We start from the raw sequence: 21200 nt of genomic DNA on the forward strand, positions 1-21200 counted from the left end.
CTCCACTATGTACTCTCCCCCATTCTGCTCCCTTCATCATGCCCAACCTACATCCCAATTGGCCCTGGAATACCTGCTCTTCTAGGTGCCCCGATTGTTTCTGTGTGAACTACCTTCACTGCTTCTGCATACGAGATGTTAAGCTCACTCCTCACCTGCTGCACTTCCCACCTGTCTTTTCATCACTGAACAACCCCCATATGCTACACTATGGGCACCCCCACAGTTACAGCACTTTAACTGGACCCCATCTCCACAATGCATGTTCTCCCCCACACTTCGCACATCTCCTTTTGCCTTTACACACCACAGCTACACACCCAAACCTTTGACAGTTATAGCAATGCAATGGTTTCGGAACATATGCTCCCACATAGTAACTCATATACCCAATCCTAAGTTTTCCTGGCAATACCAGATCCTCAAAGTTTAGTAGCACTGACAAGCTATCCACCTTCTTCCTTTCTCGTGTAATAATGCCCTTCACCCACTTCCGTCCAGTTTGATCCGGCATGCTACTATCAACCACACGTTTACATACCTGCTTGAGTTTGAGTGCCAACTCATACTGTTTAGCATTGAAACGCACCACCACCAAACTTCCATCACGAAGAACTTTAGCAGACACAAACTCTTCTACTCCAAATCCCTCATCAACGCGATAGGCCTCACCACCGTAAGTCCACCTTGATCCTTAAATTTCACCAACAGCTTGAACTCCACTTCTCTCAGTACAACACTGTGAACCGAACCTCCCTCATCATCACTACTCTCCTCTGACAAGACCGGCAAAGGCTCCTCAGGCTTCCTCTTCTTCTTAACCTTTACTCTTACTATACTTCTACTTTTTTCCACTCCATCACTACACTCCATCCCGTCCTCCTTAACTACTAACCCCTCTACCTTTCCATCCATTTCTGATCCAGTCACAGTCCAGTGTTGATCAACCACCTACACCAGATGTCTGTGTCAACCTGTTGTTGTGGATATCTTCCTCTCTTGATGTTATGCAGATGAGTTTAATGATTGGTACTTTGCTTTCGCATAGAGGCACATTGATCGCATGCATTCCTCCAAGCAGGTGGTAGTAACGTGCAATAGAAAATCAGCGACGGCTGATACGCTCGTTTTTCCTTAGAGGAAGAAGTTACCCGGAAGTGGCGATTATGAATGTCAAAGACATGCATGGTGGCCATTTGTGTTATCCCTTACCGCAAGAACGGATGGCAGGGTACGGATTATTCTGCTCTACAATGAGAATTAAATGCTTTGCGACCAATACACCTGTGAGATTTTGTATGAGTAACCTGTTGTATAGAATTCCGACGTGTGGATATGCAAAGAAAGTTGGTAAGTAAATGGCGTCTGTAAAAATCCTTCTCCCCCACAATAAAATGGTGCGGTGGATAATATGTTTACAAGAAAATGTCTCTAGCTAGCTAGTTACCATTAGAAAAGATAACTGGGTGATGAACCCAGGAACAGGTAAATTACAGGCATGATGAGCAATGTTATTTCTTTGATTACAGTATGAATAATTATAGCACCAATATAGTGAGGTAGCTAGCTACTTGCTATGTACCACAGTTCCTGTCATAGCTTCCTGCGTGAATGCATGTGCAATCAAAATAATTATTTCACACCCACCCACTGAATCATAGTATCTGCCTTGCTTTTGCATGTTATCTCTAACTGTGAAGTTTATCTCAAGGCACTGGATCTTTAGAATTTAATCGGAGTGTTTCCTTGCCACTTAGCATTCAGAACAATATCTTGAGCCAATGATGTTAAATATATGCTATTGCATTTCCAGATCAATTAATCGGTTAATAAATGTAACTGTTTGTAAGACTTGTAAAAAAATTATCTATAAATGGAAACAATTTCATATATGTTTCTCAAAAACACTGGGAGAGATGGCTAGAACAAAGCAGAGACTAGAACAAAGCAGAAGTCCAATCCTGTTCATGTTCTCTAACTCATTGTTCCATGTTTTGTAATAAGACCAGTGAAAGCCGTGCTAAAGTATAGAATGAGTCATAACCTGTTTTCATCCCAACTTACTTTCTCTCCCAGCTGCCAAAGGGAAGGGCAAGGGTATGGTGAAAGATGTGCTGAAGGGACCGGAGGTTTGTAAGGACCCTGTGAAGCTCACCTCTCACGCTGTTGGAGTCAACATTTTTAAGCAAGGAGACGACCCTGCACTGAAACCTCCCGAGGAGTACCCAGAGTGGTAAGTGCTCAAATATGGTACTACCTTGAGAAGATGGCTGGAGATCAGTTATGTTTTTCTGGGATATTTTATTAATGCTCAACTTCATGTCCATGAATAGCAGGTTTTGTTTTAAACATATAATGTTATTAATTAATAATTACAAAGCATTTCATATGAACAATTTAAGTGACACCAAGCTGCTACCTCTCTTGCCTCCCAGGCTGTTCCGGTTGCAGCTGGGTCCCCCAAAGAATATCCACGAGCTGGAGCCAGATAGCCATGAGTACTGGAAGGTCCTGAGGAAGGAGCACATGTTGCGCTTTAACAGGTTACACAAAGGGAAGAAGCTGTAGGACCCAGAGCCAGTGAAAGAGAGCCCCTCGGTGATCAGCTGCTCTCTGCAGATCTGTGTACACCAGACACTACAGCATAGCTGTAACCTGACCGACTCAATACTGTCAGTCAGTATGTAATCTAATCTTTCTGCTGAAAAGGAATCACCAATCAACTTGAGAACTTGGACTTGTTGTAAGTAAAGTCAAAAAGAAAGACCTGGATTTTTTATTAATCTTAACTTTTGCCTTTTGATTTCTTATCTCAAATGTTACCATCTATGAGCTTCTTTGAAAAATATCACACATAAAATTTTCACATGTTATGTGAGAGTAGGAGTTTTGATTCACATCTTGCAGATGGCATCTGGAATACTCTGTGATCGATGCATGGCGGTGCTAGATACTTTCAGAAAAATGAAGGCCTTGTTTATTCTTGTCATTTATCAGTGAACACCTGAATAAATACCTGTTGAGGTCTATTTATTTCATGCAAGAGTTTGTCTATCGATGGTGAATAAACATCATTCTAAATTCAATGACTGTTTCTGTTTTTATTATTCTTTTTTATTATTTTGATTCATCTGCAACATGTGGTTGTTTGGAGTTTGTTGATCATTCCAAGCTTCTCTGGCTGAGTTCACAATTCTGATATTTCTTCCACTAATTGGTCAAGCACATCAGATCTTTTCTCAACAGCTCTTTTCCAGAGCTGATCTGATGGGTTGGTGTGAATCTATTGGCATAGATAGAGAAGGTGAAAGTAGGCTAAACCTAAGACGAGATTGGCAAAGGCAAATTACTGTAGGCTACTTCTGAGATAGACCGAACTCTCTACTAGTTCAGAAATCTCTGTCTGTTCTTCTGTAAATTATTGAACAACTTATCTAATCGAAAACATCATCGGTAAAGAAGCAGGGGTTTGTATGCTTTGAGATAAACATAGTAGTTTACGTGGACGAAGAAATTAATCTTAGGTTATTCCGTAAGCATCTGAATAGAACGCAGGTAAATGGATGCAATTTAATTTTTTTGGTAAATTCGGATAAATAGGCTACAGCAGTTGGCAGATATTTATTTGTTGTTATAATCTAATGTGTTAATCTTTAGGGGGTAGATCAGCTTTTTTTTTTGTATACATGTTATAGCTTTTAGCTAGGCTACGTAAAATCAAACCAGATGTTATTTTTGCATGCTTTGCATACTAATCACTAAGCGTCAGCAAGTGAAAGTTGTGACAATGTGTCTTCTGTAGTGTTCTGCCATCACAGCCACTCAAGGTGTGACTGGCACCCTTGACTCTGGATTACCACTGTTGCAGTCGAATTACCGCTTAAAATTGTTTTAATTTGAGAACTGTGAAAACTAGGATCAATAACCATTATTTACAATTGTTATTTCCCTCCAAACAACAGTATTGTTTAAAGACAGATTAGAGATAGATGACTGGTGACTGGAATGGGACTTTAAGTGAAGGAGCTCGGAACAGGTTAGCTGACATGCTGGACAATGCCAAATGTGGATGGCGACAACTTGCCAATGTTATCACAGCAATTTCGATTCCGCTGCAGGTGAGACTTTGAAATTAAACACTCAATATTAAAAACATTGACTCATAATCATTACAGATTTGATGTTGATATGTAAATCCATACCTCATATTCTTCACAGAAGAATCTGTCATCTTTACCCAATGATAACAGTCAACCTGTAACTTTTTAATTTGTGATGTTGTGAAGCTGTGGAAGTCTGAAAGATGGCATAAAGACCCATGGAAAGAATGAGTGTTTCTCCTGACCTGACAGGGGTTTGCCACCATTGATTGACAGTGAGAATGATATGATCAGCTGTTCGTTCCAGATTCTCAGCCCTACAGGCAGCCCCGGCCGCTACCTCCTGGAGAGACTCTGAGCGCTCCTTCACCCTGGGCTTCCTGCTGCACTGCTTGAAGACAATGGAGCACCATGATGCTGTCCAGTACCTCACTGCCACAAATAGTCAAAACCTCAACAAATTCCTGACTCTCTTTCTCTGAAATATCTGACATATAGTCCAGCTCCATTTTGGCAAAACATCAACACTACAGGCATCTTCTCAGTCATCTTACCTGGTGTGTGTGTTTGTGCGTGCGTGTGTAGTGATGGAGCTGATCCAGCTAACAATGCAGCCCAAGGCCCAGCATGCTACAGAGGGAGGCAGGTGGTGCTGGTCTGTAAGGCCAGTGGTCCTACTGCTATTGGCTACCAGTGGTTCAGAGGCAAAGAAGAGGTCAATCCGTTGCATATTGCAGTCATTATATACCCAGTTCCGACATACAGTGAGAAGTGCTTTTGATTTGAGGAAAGCATTTTAGACATGCAACACACAAAACATGAAGAAGATGCTTCCATGCCACTGGGCATTGAGTGAGATAACAGGTTCTGGGTGGCAGCAGTCCAGAGCTGGTCCTTTGCCCTTTAACCCCAACCTACCATGGACACTGCACCTGCAGGTTCAAATATGGAGAAGGCTTCATCTTCTCCCAGTGTGCACATGTCCGCCTGGTACGGTCAGCTAGCTCCAGCGCAGTTAACTCCATGATAAACTGTGATATTAGAACATAATAAGGTAATGTACATGACTGCTTGCTTAGCCAGTACCACTTTCTCCTGATTCGACCCATATCTGGCATGAACTCGGGACATCTGCCAAAATGCGGCGTGGTTCAACTATAACACTGACATTTTGCCAAGTCAGAGATGAGTGGCCGAGCCCGAGACGTATGAGGACAGGAGTGTACACATCAATTCAGGTTACAATCACTGATTCATAAACCCTTTTTGGTGTTTATCAAATGGCACGGTATGGATGCCAGTGTAGCCTAATAGTAACTGAAGTCTGGACACTGACTGTAGCCTCACATGTAGCCTATTATAATGTTAACTCCTGCAGAATTAAGTGTTCCTCACAGTAAAATGATAGACCAAATGTACATTTTGTCTCAGGAACATGAGTGGAGAAATATTATTTATTTCTTTCAACACAACCTGTTGTGTAGTCTAAACGTGCAATTTCATTCAGCTATATAAAAGATGAGAGTATTTCATTTTCAACCACATAAAATATGCATCCAAGACGAACTGAAATACTAAAAGAAAGGTGTTGGATCGTTTTCACAGCTTCTCATTTTCTTTAAACCAGTCAAACGGATGTCATTTGGAAATCTCCCTGGTCCCCAAACGTCCTCGCTCCATGAGAGAAGCAGAAATGAAAGAGAAAGCTTTACCGATGTCAACTAGATTGTTGATGATGCATTGAACATTCTATCAATTTCTGACATTATTCTGATGACTAAGGTTTATTTAATATTCTGGACGAGCATCAAGTAATAAAAAAAGAGAAGCTACATGTACCTAATTACAGACAAGTTGACTAACAAATAGACTACCAAATGTCGGAAATTATAAGCAGAAAAATGTAATATTCCAGCACCACCTGTCTTTCAGCTGTCCCTGAGTAACATGCGCTGGTAGTCTACATGAGCCTTTTGAAGTGATTGTTTGACAGTCAAATGAAAACATCATGACTGGTTGTGTTTATGCCACATTAAAAGGTAGGCTAATACATTTTAAAGTTAAATTACAAATCTTTACTATTAGGCCCACAGAGATCCTATGAAATTAATAGGGATTCTATATGTAATTCTATGATTAGGCCCATATTATTGTTCAAAAGTTTGGGGTCACTTCGAAATGTCCTTGTTTTTGAAAGCAAAGCAAAAAAATGTGTCCATTAAAATAACATCAAATTGATCAGAAATACAGTGTAGACATTGTTAATGTTATAAATGACTATTTTAGCTGGAAACGGATTATATTTAATGGAATATCAACATAGGCGTACAGAGGCCCATTATCAGCAACCATCACTCCTGTGTTCCAATGGCATGTTGTGTTAGCTAATCCAAGTTTATCATTTTAAAAGTCTAACTGATCATTAGAAAACATTTTTGCAATTATGTTAGCACAGCTGAAAACTGTTGTCATAATTAAAGAAGCAATACAACTGGCCTTCTTTAAACTAGTTGAGTATCAGCATTTATGGGTTCGATTACAGGCTCAAAATGGCCAGAAACAAATAACTTTCTTCTGAAACTCGTCAGTCTATTCTTGTTCTGAGAAATGAAGGCTATTCCATGCGAGAAATTGACAATAAAATGAAGATCTCGTACAATGCTGTGTACTACTCCCTTCACAGAACAGCGCAAACTGGCTCTAACCAGAATAGAAAGAGGAGTGGGAGGCCACGGTGCACAACTGAGCAAGAGGACAAGTACAATAGAGTGTCTAGTTTGAGAAACAGACGCCTCACAAGTCCTCAACTGGCAGCTTCTTTAAATAGTACCCGCAAAACACCAGTCTCAACGTCAACAGTGAAGAGGCGACTCCGGGATGCTGGCCTTCTAGGCAGTTTCTCTGTTCAGTGTCTGTGTTCTTTTGCCCATCTTAATCTTTTCTTAATATTGGCCAATTTGAGATATGGCTTTTTCTTTGCAACTCTGCCGCCTAAAAGTACCTCCTTCACTCAAATACACGTATCACAGAATGTGTTATATTAAGGCCTTTGAGGTGAACAAAGACGATGTGTCCAATGGAATCTTCATCAGTTTCCTCAAACAGAGAGTCATGGAGGACGAGAAGGTCACAGTCATGCTGGACAGGGTGGCTAAAGGTATCACTATTACTGATTACATTCAATATATCTTATATAAAAAAATACATATTTCAAAGTATTGTAACATCATGAATACCAATCTTTAAAAATGTCTGTTAATGTAGTTTCTCTGTTTGGTTCATGTATCTGTACAGACAGGGGTCTGTGTGAGATCACGCGAGTGCAGCAGGCTCTAGAGTTAAGCAGTTATCTGTCTGAGCCACGTGCTCTCACTGACCGCATCCAGAGCTCTTGCTGGTCAGAGACCACCTCAGCACGTAACCTACAGTGGGCCATAGCAAATAGTGAGACCTTTGGCTTATTCACCATGCATGTTTCAATCAAGGTACATTAGTGGAGTGACCAAATGGGTTTTGAAGCTGGGTCATCTGTGGAAATCAAGATAGCATTATCCCTCTGAGCTAATGCTCTTGGAGCTGCTATGAGTTCAGGTAGAGCTAAGTAAGCACTGCATAATGGCTTCAATAAGCATTGCCTGTCTCTGTCCAGTTCTTCCAGAGAGCCGTAACCTGCAGTTTGACTGTGGCGTGAAGGTGTAGCTGGGCTTCGCAGCAGAGTTCTCCAACATCATGATCATCTACACCAGAATATTGGAGAAGACCAAGGACATTGGGTCCTGCTTTGCCAATCTCACAGACTTCGCTGAGGTTAGCTGCTCCATTGTCAAAACATCTTAATATGTTCAATAGTCTTCCACTGCTGCACAATCTGGCTTGGTGACCCTATTAAACATAGCACAGTAATATGTTTCTGTCATGTAGACATGTAATCTTACTCGTTCCTGTTTCCTATTGTGTTCTTTATGATGGCAGGGTTTGGATATGGATCTGAAGATGGGTAATCAGGAGAACCTCCTAGATGCAGGGAGTTTACTGCCAATGGACATCCTTCTGCCCACAGAGCTTCCAAGCTTCTACACCCGCCTGAAGGGCGTACAGAGACTCAAGGTGAGAGTTCAAATTACACACTGACTCTTGGCGGTTCCACAAAACAGTGGGACCAGTGTTAGTATTGGAAATCCAAATCGGATATCATTGTTACCAGATTTGTCAAAATCAAATAACATTTTATTTTATACATGCACCAAATACAACAGGTGTAATCTTTACCGTGAAATATGTACTTACGAGCTCTTTCCCAACGATGCAGAGTTAAAAATAAAAACAATCTATTGGAAATGGGAGAGCCCAGCAACCCTGTAGGAACCTTGCTGAAGGTGATTATGAATCCCTTCTCTGTGTAGTCCTGTGGTTTATATGAGCTATGTGACTATCCCTTTTTATGAGCTCTGATGCATCTGTCTTAGCTTGTTCTCATTACAGAAGGAGCTGACATTCACTGTGTACCTTCAGTATCATTATACGAACTTGGATGAGGAGGTCCAAGAAAAGCAAACTGTCATTGTGGGCAAACCACTGGTATCCAAACTAAATCTCCACGAACCTCGGCTTCCCCGCTCCAACTCAGCCTTCTCCTCACTTGACCTTCACTCATTCAGCCATTCCTCCTCCTTCCCAAAGGGCTTTGGGTCAAGCTTCCCTGCCTCAGATACTTCCTGCAATGTCTCAGCCTCCACCTCCTGGTCATATTACTCTGAGCCAGGCGAGTCTGTCACCCCATCTTTCACTGGGAAGATCAATCTACAGGTAGAGGATGACAGTGCAGAGTTGTTTGATTCTGACGCACCTCAGCCTCTCACAACAACCTACCTCATGGTCAAGTAGAGGACCTCACATATTGGTTCAGTAACATGCAAAACTTCCATTCATGTTAGTCGTGTCAATTTGTGGAACGTAAGCGTGCGACCCATTCCGTTTTGTCTACAGACATACACATTAACTTATTGTGCAACTTATTGCTCTACTGTATTTTAGTCAATGCCACTCCGACATCGCTCATCCTAATATATATTTCTTAATTCCATTATTTTACTTTTAGATTTGTGTATTGTTGTGAATTGTTAAATACTACTGCTCTATTGGGACTAGGAACACAAGCATTTCGCTACAGTACACCCGCAATAACATCTGCTAAATATGTGTCTGTGACCAATCAAATTGGATTTGATTTTCATTTGAACTAGCATTACAACAAATTGATCCTATAACCTGCATTGTTTATATGTTAAAGAGATTTAAAAAAAAATAATAATTGTAATGGGTGTTTGTGAAAATTGTAAGAAAACATAGTGCGTTTTCTATAGTTCAAAGCAGAACCATCACATTTCGGGCATGGTATTATTACATTATTTTCACATTGTGGTATGAAATATTAGTCATTATTAAAAACATAAATAACTTATTAAACCGTGTTTTTGAACATTCAGAATTTCAAATTTCCCTTTAATACTATATAAACAAATAATTTCCTAACAAGGACACTGCCTGGGATGGTGGTTGGAAGAGCGTGCTTGTTTGAAATGGAAAAGTGTTGCGGTAGCTTTTGATAAAGAAGAACATTAAGACGAAGCAGCTGCTTTATAAGCGGGATGCACTGTTGAGCACTAAATCCTGAGGGTTTCATGCTGATTGTATGGAGATTGTGACAGCTGTTTAAATTGCATCCCTTGAGAAGGCAAGAACCAGATGTATGTCAGGAGAAGTGCAGTATTATCATAAGGAAACGTATACTTGGAATACAGAGGAGGAATGGAGGGGGAAAAAGAGAGGCAGAAGAGGTCTAAGGGAGAGAGGGAGGAAGAGGGTGAGCTTGAGTCAGTTCCAAATGGTGAAAAAAAGGGAGATGGTTTGTTGTTCTTTAACAAACCATGGTAGAAAGTGTAAGCAGAGTGAGCTGAAGACAGGAGGAGAAATGGAAGTGAATGAGGTCAAAGTATCGAGGTGGTAGGTGTGGTGAAGTTCTCGGAGCCTGAGGGTCAGGATAAAGATGAGTCTGTGATAGTAGAAGTGAAGTTTTTGGAAAAAGTGGACCCCTGCCTTTTGGCTGATCCATTTGTGGTTTCAGGGTGGGTGAAAACAGAGTTGGGTGCTGTGGAATCGGTGAGGGTAACCAGAAGTGGTCTTGTGATAATTGTTTGTGTTTTTGCTGGTCAGAGGGAGAAGGCGCTCTGCATTAATCGAATGGAGGCGAGGAAATGTGAATTGTTTTGCTCTCAAGAAAAGTGTGCCAATGAATGGAGTTTACTGGGGTAGCAGTAAATGTAAAAGTTGACCAACTGAAGGGGAAGATCCCAGGTGTTTGTGATGCTAGTTGTTTGGTGCGACGCAGACAGGTTGGCGTGAGTGGTGAAAGTGAAGAGTCATTGTCTGTTCTTTTGAGTTTTGATGTTGAGTCTTTGCCCGACAAAGTTATGTTAGGATATATAAGTTATCCTGTACAAGCTTTTTTGCCGAATATATTACATTGTTGCAGGTGTCAAGCTTATAGGCTTGTGGCAGCAGTGTGTAGGATGGAGGTTCCTAAGTGTGAGAAGTGTGCAGAAGGCCATGAGACAAAGGAATGTGTATCAATGGGGAAAGTAGTGGTATGTGCTAATTGTAGGGGTGCCCATGGGGCTGGGTATCAGAAATTACCCGTGCGAGAGAGGCCGGTCGAGGTTTCCAGGGTTAGAGTAGTGCAGAAGTTGTCATATGCTGAGGCAGTGAAGAAAGTAGAGGAATATGGGTCAAGGCGGATGGATCCTGAGAGGAGTTGTGTGAGTAGTAGATATGTACCAGTAAAGAGGGATAGACCAATAAGTTATATGTGTTTCAGTAAGATTGGATTTTTTGCATTTATAGCGATGGTTATCAACTGTATTGCAGGGATGGAACGTAAGTCGCAGAAAAGGTTGTGGTGGCAGCTGCAGAGAGGTATTTGTGTGTGAAACTTGACATCAGAAGAGTGTTAAGTAGTGATGTCCCATCCTTTCAGGTTCTTGGCATGAGGTAGGATTAAATAGATTTAAATAGTGGAGTATGGTGATGTTATTTTTTGTGAGTGTAGTGTTAGATTGTCGGGTATTTGTTTATCAGGTAAAGTATAAGAGAGTTGTATTCCAGTCTAGTAGGTGGCGGTAATGCAGCATTTATTGGATGCCAACCGCCGTTAAACTTCATCGAAGAGGAAGAACACTGCCACCTACTGTCCTCTGGTACAAACTGTTATGAAAAAACGCATGCGCAGTGGAATGTCCTTTTCAAAGTACGCCATTTTGTAACAGTAGACCGCCTGTTTTCGCGCAAGAGAGCAGCTATTCGGTGATTGCAAACACTTTTTTGTTGCGTTTTCTCAGTGTAATAATGGCTGAAAACTCTTCGGCAGGAGAAGCTGGGGCTGTTGAGATTCCGGAGGGAGCGATTCGCAAATTGTCGGAGTTGAGAGTCATTGACTTAAAAGCCGAATTAAAAAGACGAAATCTGGACACCATTGGCATCAAGAGTACGCTGACTGAGAGGCTGAAAAAGGTAGACATGCTAACTAGTAGATGGATAGCTGTGCTAATGTGCTTGGTATTTTGCCAACTGAGATGACCTTTCGTGATAATTCCACAATTAAGTGGAACCAGTATAATCGAATTAGTTAATATAATTATCAATAGTTAGCTATAACCACTAGTATTAGCTAAATTTGATATTTACTCCAAATGGAAAGTAAACGTTAGTGAACCATGGCCTTGCGTGGCGTTAGCCACATGGTTCCCTTTCCTCGAGTACCCCTACTCCGTATTCTAGAACTAGCACACCCAATTCAACTACCAAACTTCTTGGTGGTTAGTTATACCATTTGAATCATACGTTCTAGTTTTAGAATACATAAAATACGTTGAATGGAGGAGGGTAACTTACTGAGAGGTTAGGGCGGCGCACAAATGCCCCAGTGTCGTCCGGGTAATGGGATTGTTTGGCCCCGGGGGCATTATAAGTAAGCCGTCATTGTAAATAATATTTTGTAATTAACTGACCTGCCTAGTTAAATAAAATAGAGGTTTGCGAAACACGGCCTAGGCCTGCAGCTAGCTGGTTCGAATCCAGGCTGTATCTAAACCGACCGTGATTGGGAGGCCCATAGTGCTGCACGCGATTGACCCAGCGTTGGCCGGTGTAGGCTGTCATTTTTTCTTAACTGACTTGCCTAGTTAAATAAAGGTAATATAAAGATGTATACATAGCTAGCTAACGTTAAGTAACAATAATTCCACCAGCCAGCACCCTTGTAGCCTATAACTGACCACATAGCCCTGTGTTTGATAGCCAAATTGGCTTAATTCCTGAAACCAGATCTAACATAGTTGGCTAGATAACATCATTCATTCATCATGTCATCATCAATTTCTCCACAGGCGATTGAAGAAGAGGGTGGAAATCCAGATGAGATGGAGGTTGTTCTCGATGGAACTCCTAAGAAGGCACTGGCTAAACGGACCTCCAAAGGTATGTTAAAGGAGTGGGAGCAACGGTCTTAAGTCAACAATAATATCTTGAAGTAAAGATAAAATATATTACAGAGAGACTTAAAATGAGACATTGCTCTTCTGCAGGGAAAAGACAGGAGAACGATGAACCAGAGGACTGCACCATGGAGGAAGATTCGGGTGATGGGCAGGTGTGTATCAACCGTTGAATCACCTGGTTTAATCTAATGTGCTCTACTGTTAGTCTCCCTGGATAACAATCTATTGATGAATTCACTTCCCTTCAAGGATGACATGGAGAACATGCAGGACATGGACATCCTGGATATGAATGTGCTTGATGAAGCTGAGAATGACAACGGTATGCCAGGAGAGGACGAGTATGACACAGATGAAGTCCTGAATGAAGATGAACACGACATCGGCATCTCTGGCTTTACTGGGCCAATGGGCAAAGCCAAACCTGAAGAGGTGAGACACATGCGCAAGAGTTGTGGAACAGTCGTGTCTAATGATGTTTCCAATATTATCTTACTTGTTTGAAATGTTGCACCATGCTGGTGTGTGATTCTTTTTGTCCTCTTTCTAAAACTAGGATGTACAGCCTAAAGTAGCAGACATGGAAGATAATGATCTCACTTGCCCATCAGCTAAGGAGGTATAGTTGGTCATTTGTTTGTAGTTGGAATGAAAACACACTGAGTGACTGTAAAAAGCCATTTGTGGTTGGTACCGACCAATGTTACACTAGATACATTTTCCCTTTATTTCTTTAGGTTCAAGAGAAGGTTCCGGGTCCCGAAGACTCAAAGGAAGAAATAGGTACCTTTTGAGAAGTGGTTGGAAGTTCATATGAATGCACACTTTCCTTTTGCAGTGTAAACCTTGGAATGCAAGTCCTTTAGATACAAATTATTGCTGTGGTTGGTCAGAGACTGGAAATCCAAAGATAATTGCTGACTGTGTGTTGATGCTTGTTAACTAAAATTGTTAAATACTCACATTTATTCTGTCCATTTTTGACACCCTCCTATTATTAACACAGAACTGGTTAACAATCTGAAGCACAGAGCCAGTAATTAAAGATGTAGTTAGTGAGATGTTGCAAGTGATATGCAGTGTTTTTAGGTTGCCACACAAAGAGCCAGAAGAAAAGAAGACCGAGGCCCATTTGAAACCAACCATTCAAAAGCCTTTTTAGGACTGACTAATATTCTCACTGGACATGAGACTAATGGAATTCTGAATTCGATGTCACTTACCACATTATGGACACTCATGAAGTCAGCAATTGCATGAAGACGGACCTTCCTTGTGCCTCTGCTGATCTTGTGGCTTTCTTCAGATCAGATCTTTTTCTACCTTGCGATCAGGTGTACTGAAATGGTCGACTTGAATGAGGAGTTATACTGCTTGGTCAGTCTCTTTGGTTTTTCCAGTCTCTTGTTACGTGTATATCTGTGTATACATAGTTCAATGACAGCGGAGGGCCACGTCCTTTTCCAGCCTTGCCAGTTCCACGTTAACCATTGCTGTGTTTCAGAAGTAATTAAACTCTGCCATTCTATTCCTGTTAAATCCGTAGAAAATGAGAAAGTAGCCGGGTCTTGTTTATCTGAGCCACTAAATGAAGAGTGCCAGGAGCCACCAACTGAAGATCAAGACACCATCGGGGACACGATCAATGTTGCAGAGGAAGACGATGTGTGCGACACCACTAATGCAGAGGAGGCCATCAATGTAGAGACTGAACTGTCGACCAGCGACAAGGACGTTGCTAAGCTAACTGAACGTCAAATGAAAGATGCTGAGAACACGCAAAATGTCCCGGAAGAGACCGTTGACACTGAAAGTACTCAGGCTGTTAGTGTAAACGAGCAGGGCGAAAGCGCTGTTGATTCTGAAATGGTTTCTAAGGCTGAGGGTGAGGAGGAAGACAAGACTGAAGAGAACGCTGCAGAATCAACGGCAGTGAAAGAGTCCTCTTCTGTTGAGGGCGATGATCAGAAAAAGAGGTTTGTTGTTTTCTGTCTACTAGAACAATGGCTATCTGTTGCATTGGCTCCTTTTTAGCAAGTTTTGGTGCTCTTTTGGAGGCAAAATGGTCTGCGCATTTGTCAAGTTTTCATTTTGTCATTCCCCACCTATACCTCACCTCTTAACCATCATAAAGTAATGTATAGATGCGGTAAAGAGGTCAATGGAACTTGACCAAAACAATGGAAACGCGTGGTGGAAAGATGCCGTGGGGGAAAGATCCCAAATCTCCTCATTGCCCCCCCCCCCCAGCAAAATTACTCTCCTTTCAGGCTATTTGTGTTTTTTTATACTATTAGGTAAAAATTGGAGTTTAATGCTTGTGTGGATGTCAACCCCAATGAATGTTCATGTCATCTTTTCCAACTGCATTACAGCTTTCACGAACAGGACTTAGCATTTAGCAGTCACTTCTAAACCTGAACATGCACTGCTACTAAATGTAATGTAGCCCAATCAATACAATTGGGCACCGTTCCGGCATCCTTCTAGCCCTCATGGTCTACGTTCCATTGACCTCTTTACTGCATCTATTGGGAGTTTCTTTGGCCATCTAAGGCAGCCTAGTGACATTGATACCAACCCAAATCACTAATGTTGTTTATGTTGGGGATAATTCCTGTGTGCACAGGGTAAGTATAATTAATCTGGATGAGACCCCCTCCCCCACGTCTTCTAAGTTACAAATATTCATTGTGTGTTCTCTTTGCCTTTAGTTCTGATGAGGAAAAGGGTAGCAAGCCTGACTCAAAAGAGGATAAGGGTAAGTGTGAATATTGTCCCCCTCTATCATTTTGTGATTGGGATGTCCATTGTAGATAATGTGCTCTCACCTGAATGAGGTGCTGAATCAGCTCTTGAGTTGAATGTCCACCTTAGTCATGTTTGTCTGTGTTCCAAAAGCCCCTGCAGGCAATGCTCCAGCTAGTAGTGGCAGAAACCTGTGGGTTAGCGGGCTCTCCTCCACCACCAGAGCGACTGATCTGAAGACTCTGTTCAGCAAGTATGGGAAGGTCAGTATCCTAAAGGAGAAATACCACCATTTTTGGTGTATGTGCATGAATGTACACTGAACAAAAATATGAATGCAACATGTAAAGTGTTGGTCCCATATTTTATTTCAGCTCATCTCTGAACATCTCTGAAATGTTCCCTACGCGCAAAGAAACGTATTTCTCTCAATTTTGTTTACATTTATCCACTTGATGTGGCATATCAAGAAGCTGATTACACAGGTGCACCTTGTGCTGGGGTCAATGAAAGGCCACTCTAAAATGTGCAGCTTTGTCACACAACACAATGCAACAGATGTCTCAGGTTTTGAGGGAGTGTGCAATTGGCATGCTGACTGCAGGAATGTCCACCAGAGCTGTTGCCAGATAATTGAATGTTAATTTCTCTACCATAAGCTGCCTCAATGTCGTTTTGGAGAATTTTGCTCTACATCGACCATCCTAACAACGGCAGTCCGTGTGTAACCATGCCAGCCCAGGACCTCTACATCGTCTGATAATAGCCACCCGGACAGCTGATAAAATTATGGGTTTGCACAGCTGAATAATTTCTGCACAAACTATCAGAAACCGTCTCAGGGAAGCTCATCTGCGTGCCTGTCGTCCTCACTGAGGTCTTGACCTGACTGCAGTTTGGTGTTGTAACCGACTTCAGTGTGCAAGTGCTCACCTTCGATGGCCACTGGCACGCTGGAGAAGTGCGTTTCACAGATAAATCCCGGTTTCAACTGTATGGCGTTGTTTGGGCGAGCAGTTTGTTGATGTCTACCTTGTGAACAGAGTGCCCCATTGGGTAGTGGTATGGGTAGGAATAAGCTACGGACAATGAACACAATAGATTTTTATCAATAACAATTTGAATGCAGAGGTACCGTTATGAGATCCTGAGGCCCATTGTCGTGCCATTCATCCGCTGGCATCACCTCATGTTCCAGCATAATAATGCATGGCCCCATGTCACAAGGATCTGTACACAATTCCTGGAATCTGAAAATGTCCCAGTTCTTCCATGGCCTGCATACTCTCCAGGCATGTCACCCATTGAGCATGTTTTGGATGCTCTGGATCAACGTGTACGATCAACCTGGTCTTCCGGTTTCCCCATCAGTCTCCAGAAACTTCGCACAAGAGTGGGACAACTTTCCACTCCACAATCAACAGCCTGGTCTACTCTATGCGGAGATGTCGTGCTGCCTGAGGCAAATGGGCACATCACAGTGACTTGTTTTCTGATCCACTTCCTTCCTTTCATTTGTAAGCATCTGTTGGTCACACAACCTGTCTGTATTCCCAGTAATGTGAAATCCATAGATTAGGGCCTAATGAATTCATTTAAAATGACTGATTTTCATTATGAACTGTAACTCAGTAAAATCTTTGAAATTGTTGCGTTGGTCGGAATAATTGAAGATGTTCTTTTGGCGCCCACACACACACTTTCCCTGCCCAACAATTAGGGTCCTATCATTCTCCGTCCCTCAGGTTGTTGGTGCTAAAGTGGTGACTAATGCCCGGAGCCCCGGTGCTCGCTGCTATGGCTTTGTCACCATGTGTTCCACAGATGAGGCCACCAAGTGCATCAGCCACCTGCACAGGACAGAGCTCCACGGGAGAATGATCTCTGTTGAGAGGGTGAGGGTCATTATCTACCACCGTGCATATCAGTTGCCTTTGAGACTGACCACTGCTGTACACAACAGTAAACCTGTTGTTTCTCAAATTAATGGGTTGCCTTCATTCAGAAAAGGTTTGACCATTCTAATCTGTCACTCTGACCTCTGTTCCAGGCTAAGAATGAGCCTGCTGGGAAGAAACCTGCTGACCAGTCTGGCACCGATGGGAGACACTCCTCAGACTCCAAGTAAAAGCTGAGAACACATCATTACACATTAAGTTATTATGTATGTTATGTCATGTAGTCTGTACAAGGTATGACAGCAATCCATGCTTTGGTTTAATTTCCCTGGCAGTGGCTGGTACTGTTTCCAATGCAAAAGTTTTTGCATTTGTCGCACAAATCCCATTCACATCATGGGACTGATATTAGCATTTTTCCCACGCATGTTCAAGTCACCTGACTTTGGTGAGCGTCACAATCAATTTTAAATACATACGGATGATTTGGACTTGTGAGAAATTCGTGCCACAAATGCTAAAATGTTAGCATTTGGAACCGTGCCAGGGAAAATAAACCAAAGCATAGATTTTAGTCATATCATGTCCATAGACTGCTTACAGGGTAAGGAAACCAATGTCACTTTGTAGTTTGGGTGAACTATTCCTTTAACATTTTCTCTATCCAGGTCCGATGCAAACAAGGACGAAAAGGCTGAAGGGGAAGTCGGGAAAGATGGAAAACGCAATGAGAGAACAGTGGTGATGGACAAGTCTAAGGGAGAGCCTGTTGTCAGCGTGAAAGCCAAAAGCAAAGACCGGGTAAGATACCCACATGCTGACCTCTGTGCTCCATCTATTGAACTTTCACCTCAAACTTATTTGAAAACTGGTTACGCTACATGATCTGTTATTCAATCCAGAGCACCAAGAGTCGTGACCGCAAGTCTGCAAGCAAAGAGAAGGATATACTGTCATTTGACCAGATCAAGGAACAACGTGAGCGAGAGAGACAGAGACAGCGGGAGAGGGACATCAGGGAGGTGGAGAGACGCAGACACTCTGGGTGAGGAGTTGCTCTAGTTGCAGGACATTTCACCTGAAGCCAGCTTGTTATAACAGTTGGTAGTATGCTTTGAAAAGGGACTCGTCGTTTAAAGTGGGATCAGCTAAAAATATCTCTGGTCCTTTGTTTGGTCCAGTGAGCGCGACCGCGGCAGTGGTGCAGACGGTCGCACGGAGCGCGAGCGTATCCGCCTGTTCCGGGAGAAGGAGGAGCGTGAACGCCTGCTGCGTAAGAGAAACTGGCTGGAGGTGGAAAAGGAGCGGCTGAACTTTGACCGCTTGGAGCGTGAGTTCCTGGAGCGCGAGCGTCAGCGTGTGGAGTATGAGCGCCGGCGTGAGCAGGAGAGGATCCAGCGGGAGAGGGATGAGCTCCGCAGGCAGCAGGAGCAGCTGCGCTTCGAGCAGGACCGCCGGCCCCTCAAGAGGCCATACGCCGACGTGGACAGCAGGTAGAAATTTTATCCCCCACCCCCCTCTCCATAGCATCAGTACCCCCCCGGTTTGAATTACCAGGTCGCTAGATTTTAGTTTATTTTTACAGGGACAGTGCACATTAATCAACGTTTCAGTAAAAGTGACGGTTTTAGCCAACCGGCTAATTTTCACCCGCAGTCCCTGGACAGGTTTTTAGATCGATAGGGCCAAAACCTCAGCGCCTATAGATCATCAGTATGCATGCCTGTCATGTAAAGGTGTGCGTGGTTTGAGAATACTTTATTGCGACTGACTGACAAAGACCTGCTGCTTGTAGGAAAGACAACTGGCAGGACAACAAGAGGCTGGCTATGGATGACCGCTATGGGGGGCGCTCAGACTTCGGTCGCCAGGAGCGCTACCAAGACTTTGACCACAGGGACCGCAGTCGCTACCAGGACGATTCCGTCATTGACAGGTACAGAGTAGACTAAGGTTATTTGCCGCGAGCTGACACCAGCTGTTATGAAGGTTTATGACATCATTGTCATTGTGTAGCCCTTATGGGGGGGTCAAATATTTTTAGACTGATTCTATAACAGATGCCTATATGTATACTTATGTAAAAAGTAGTATTACTGGTCAACTGCTTGTTGGTGGTGAATTTGTAGTTATATGCCACATGCTTTGATCAATGCTGGATGTTTGTTTAATAATCTGAGCTCTTTCCTGTAGGAGGGACACTTCACGGGCTGTGGTTGCAGACCGGGATAGTGCGGTAAGAGACATGGCCATATGTATGCATTGAGGTTCTTGTAGTACCACCTCTGTTTTTCAGCATTTTCTCCCATTTAGTGGCTTTTTAATCAGGTACACGTTTGTTTTTAATCATGCTTCCCTCTCGGCAGCACTTCTCCGACCGTACCGAGAGGCACGGGAGGGACACTCGTGACACCTGGACCGCTGCAGGAAGTTATGACAAGCATACTATTAATCCAAGGTCAGCTTGATTTTGGATGGCTTTGACAAGTTTATTTACCTCTCACCAGTTGGAGACCAACGTGTGTTCTGCACTTCTCTGCGTCAACTGTCCGCTGTTTCTTTCAGGGTGGGCCGTGACTGGGACTCAGGACGAAAAATAGATGGGGACCGAACATGGCAAACAGGTCGAGACGGGGACATCCCAGGCCAAAGTCACATTGGGGCACGGGGAGGAATGGCAGGGTAAGTTGAAATATATAGCATTATTTACTGTTTTCATCACACGCCAGTCAATGTAGGATTAGGAAATGTGGGGCCAGATGGATTCATCTTTTGAGCCAGGTGCAACTTTTATTCCTTCCAGTTAGGACGAAAACCTTTTAGCAATACTGATGCTTAGTGTCTTATCTCACCCACAGTCGTGGTGGAGGCTACATGCCAACGGGGACCTCCCAGTCCCTCTCTGGAGCTCTGAATCGTCAGAACCAGATGATGCAAGGCAGTGGGATGCAGGGTGGCGGGGCATTCGGTCGCCGCTACTGAGGTCTGAACACCCTTGTTCCCAGTCACACGTTTAAGTGTATGCAAGTGAAACCGTCTGCAGCTTGTATATTGCTCACGGAAGCTTCGTGAATTCAGATGTTGCTTTTATAGTCCCTTTGACTTTCTTTCCTCAAACTAAGACACGATTGAACTGAACATCTGAGTTTTAAATGTCTCTGATCAGATCATCCATTGGTTTTTCATTCGGAGTGTCCTTTTTGTTTTCAAATTGATTGGATTTTTTTTATTTTCTATTTTTGGTGTATTTTAAGTGATTTGTATGGGTTTGAATTTTGGTAGAAATGCTCAGGAATGCGTCTGCTTAAACCGTTTGCTAAAACCTGTGGGGAACTTACGAACTGCGGAGAAGTACGAACCCATTAATGATCATGATTGTTTCAGACTTAATTTCAGTAACTGTCATTGTCTTTAGTTTTTGTACTTAAACAACTCTTTTTCAGACTTTGTATTGACACTGTAACTTCTTCACAGAACAGAAGTACATGTTCACAATAGGACCCACAACCGTGTCAGATTCAACTGCAGTTGTACTATACCACTGGATGGCACCTGATGGCTATTTTTCTGTGAAATGAAAATGCTGCCTAATAAAATTCTTTTTGCAGTGCAACTGCTAAACAGTTTTTTGATGTCTTTCTCATCATAATAACGATATAATGATTAACATTTACCTGTCAAACTTGATTAACAACAAAAGGATCATGGTAGATGTATAAATCTCCACAAATCCCAATAGAATAGTGGGCTTATAAGAGCTCAGGACTCTTCATGCAACCAGAAAAAGAGAAAGGACACAATCCTTGTGAAATGTGTTTGTGTGTGTATTTCAGGTTATCTGGGCCTTACATTTAGCAGTGGTTAGGTTTAAAATCAGAAATTGTATAAATGGGTGGGGTTTA

The 21200-nt window shown here is 42.6% G+C and overlaps 2 protein-coding genes and 1 pseudogene across 3 annotated transcripts; all 3 read left to right on the forward strand.

The window, feature by feature from the left end:
• Positions 1 to 1138: 1138 nt before the first annotated feature.
• On the forward strand, positions 1139 to 3086 carry mrpl54 (mitochondrial ribosomal protein L54). Its single transcript, XM_021579188.2, has 3 exons — positions 1139 to 1350; positions 2077 to 2233; positions 2436 to 3086. The coding sequence occupies exons 1-3, from the start codon at positions 1167 to 1169 to the stop codon at positions 2566 to 2568; spliced, it is 474 nt and encodes a 157-aa protein (XP_021434863.1). The 5' UTR covers positions 1139 to 1166; the 3' UTR covers positions 2569 to 3086.
• A 970-nt stretch (positions 3087 to 4056) lies between these two features.
• On the forward strand, positions 4057 to 8984 carry LOC110532010 (annotated as a pseudogene).
• A 2393-nt stretch (positions 8985 to 11377) lies between these two features.
• Positions 11378 to 20924, forward strand: LOC110501592 (scaffold attachment factor B2). Of its 2 annotated transcripts, XM_021579303.2 has the most exons (19): positions 11378 to 11666; positions 12542 to 12632; positions 12740 to 12804; positions 12902 to 13084; positions 13209 to 13271; positions 13390 to 13435; positions 14199 to 14628; positions 15367 to 15413; positions 15554 to 15663; positions 17146 to 17295; positions 17451 to 17524; positions 17967 to 18099; positions 18201 to 18343; positions 18480 to 18791; positions 19094 to 19234; positions 19492 to 19534; positions 19665 to 19756; positions 19864 to 19980; positions 20157 to 20924. In XM_021579303.2, the coding sequence occupies exons 1-19, from the start codon at positions 11502 to 11504 to the stop codon at positions 20278 to 20280; spliced, it is 2529 nt and encodes an 842-aa protein (XP_021434978.2). In that variant the 5' UTR covers positions 11378 to 11501; the 3' UTR covers positions 20281 to 20924. The 2 variants fall into 2 exon arrangements, with proteins under 2 accessions (XP_021434978.2, XP_021435058.2); XM_021579383.2 differs by lacking the exon at positions 19094 to 19234.
• The last annotated feature ends 276 nt before the right edge of the window (positions 20925 to 21200 follow it).

The sequence above is a fragment of the Oncorhynchus mykiss genome, chromosome 1 (assembly GCF_013265735.2).
Source record: "Oncorhynchus mykiss isolate Arlee chromosome 1, USDA_OmykA_1.1, whole genome shotgun sequence".
In the NCBI taxonomy this organism is placed as follows: Eukaryota; Metazoa; Chordata; class Actinopteri; order Salmoniformes; family Salmonidae; genus Oncorhynchus; species Oncorhynchus mykiss.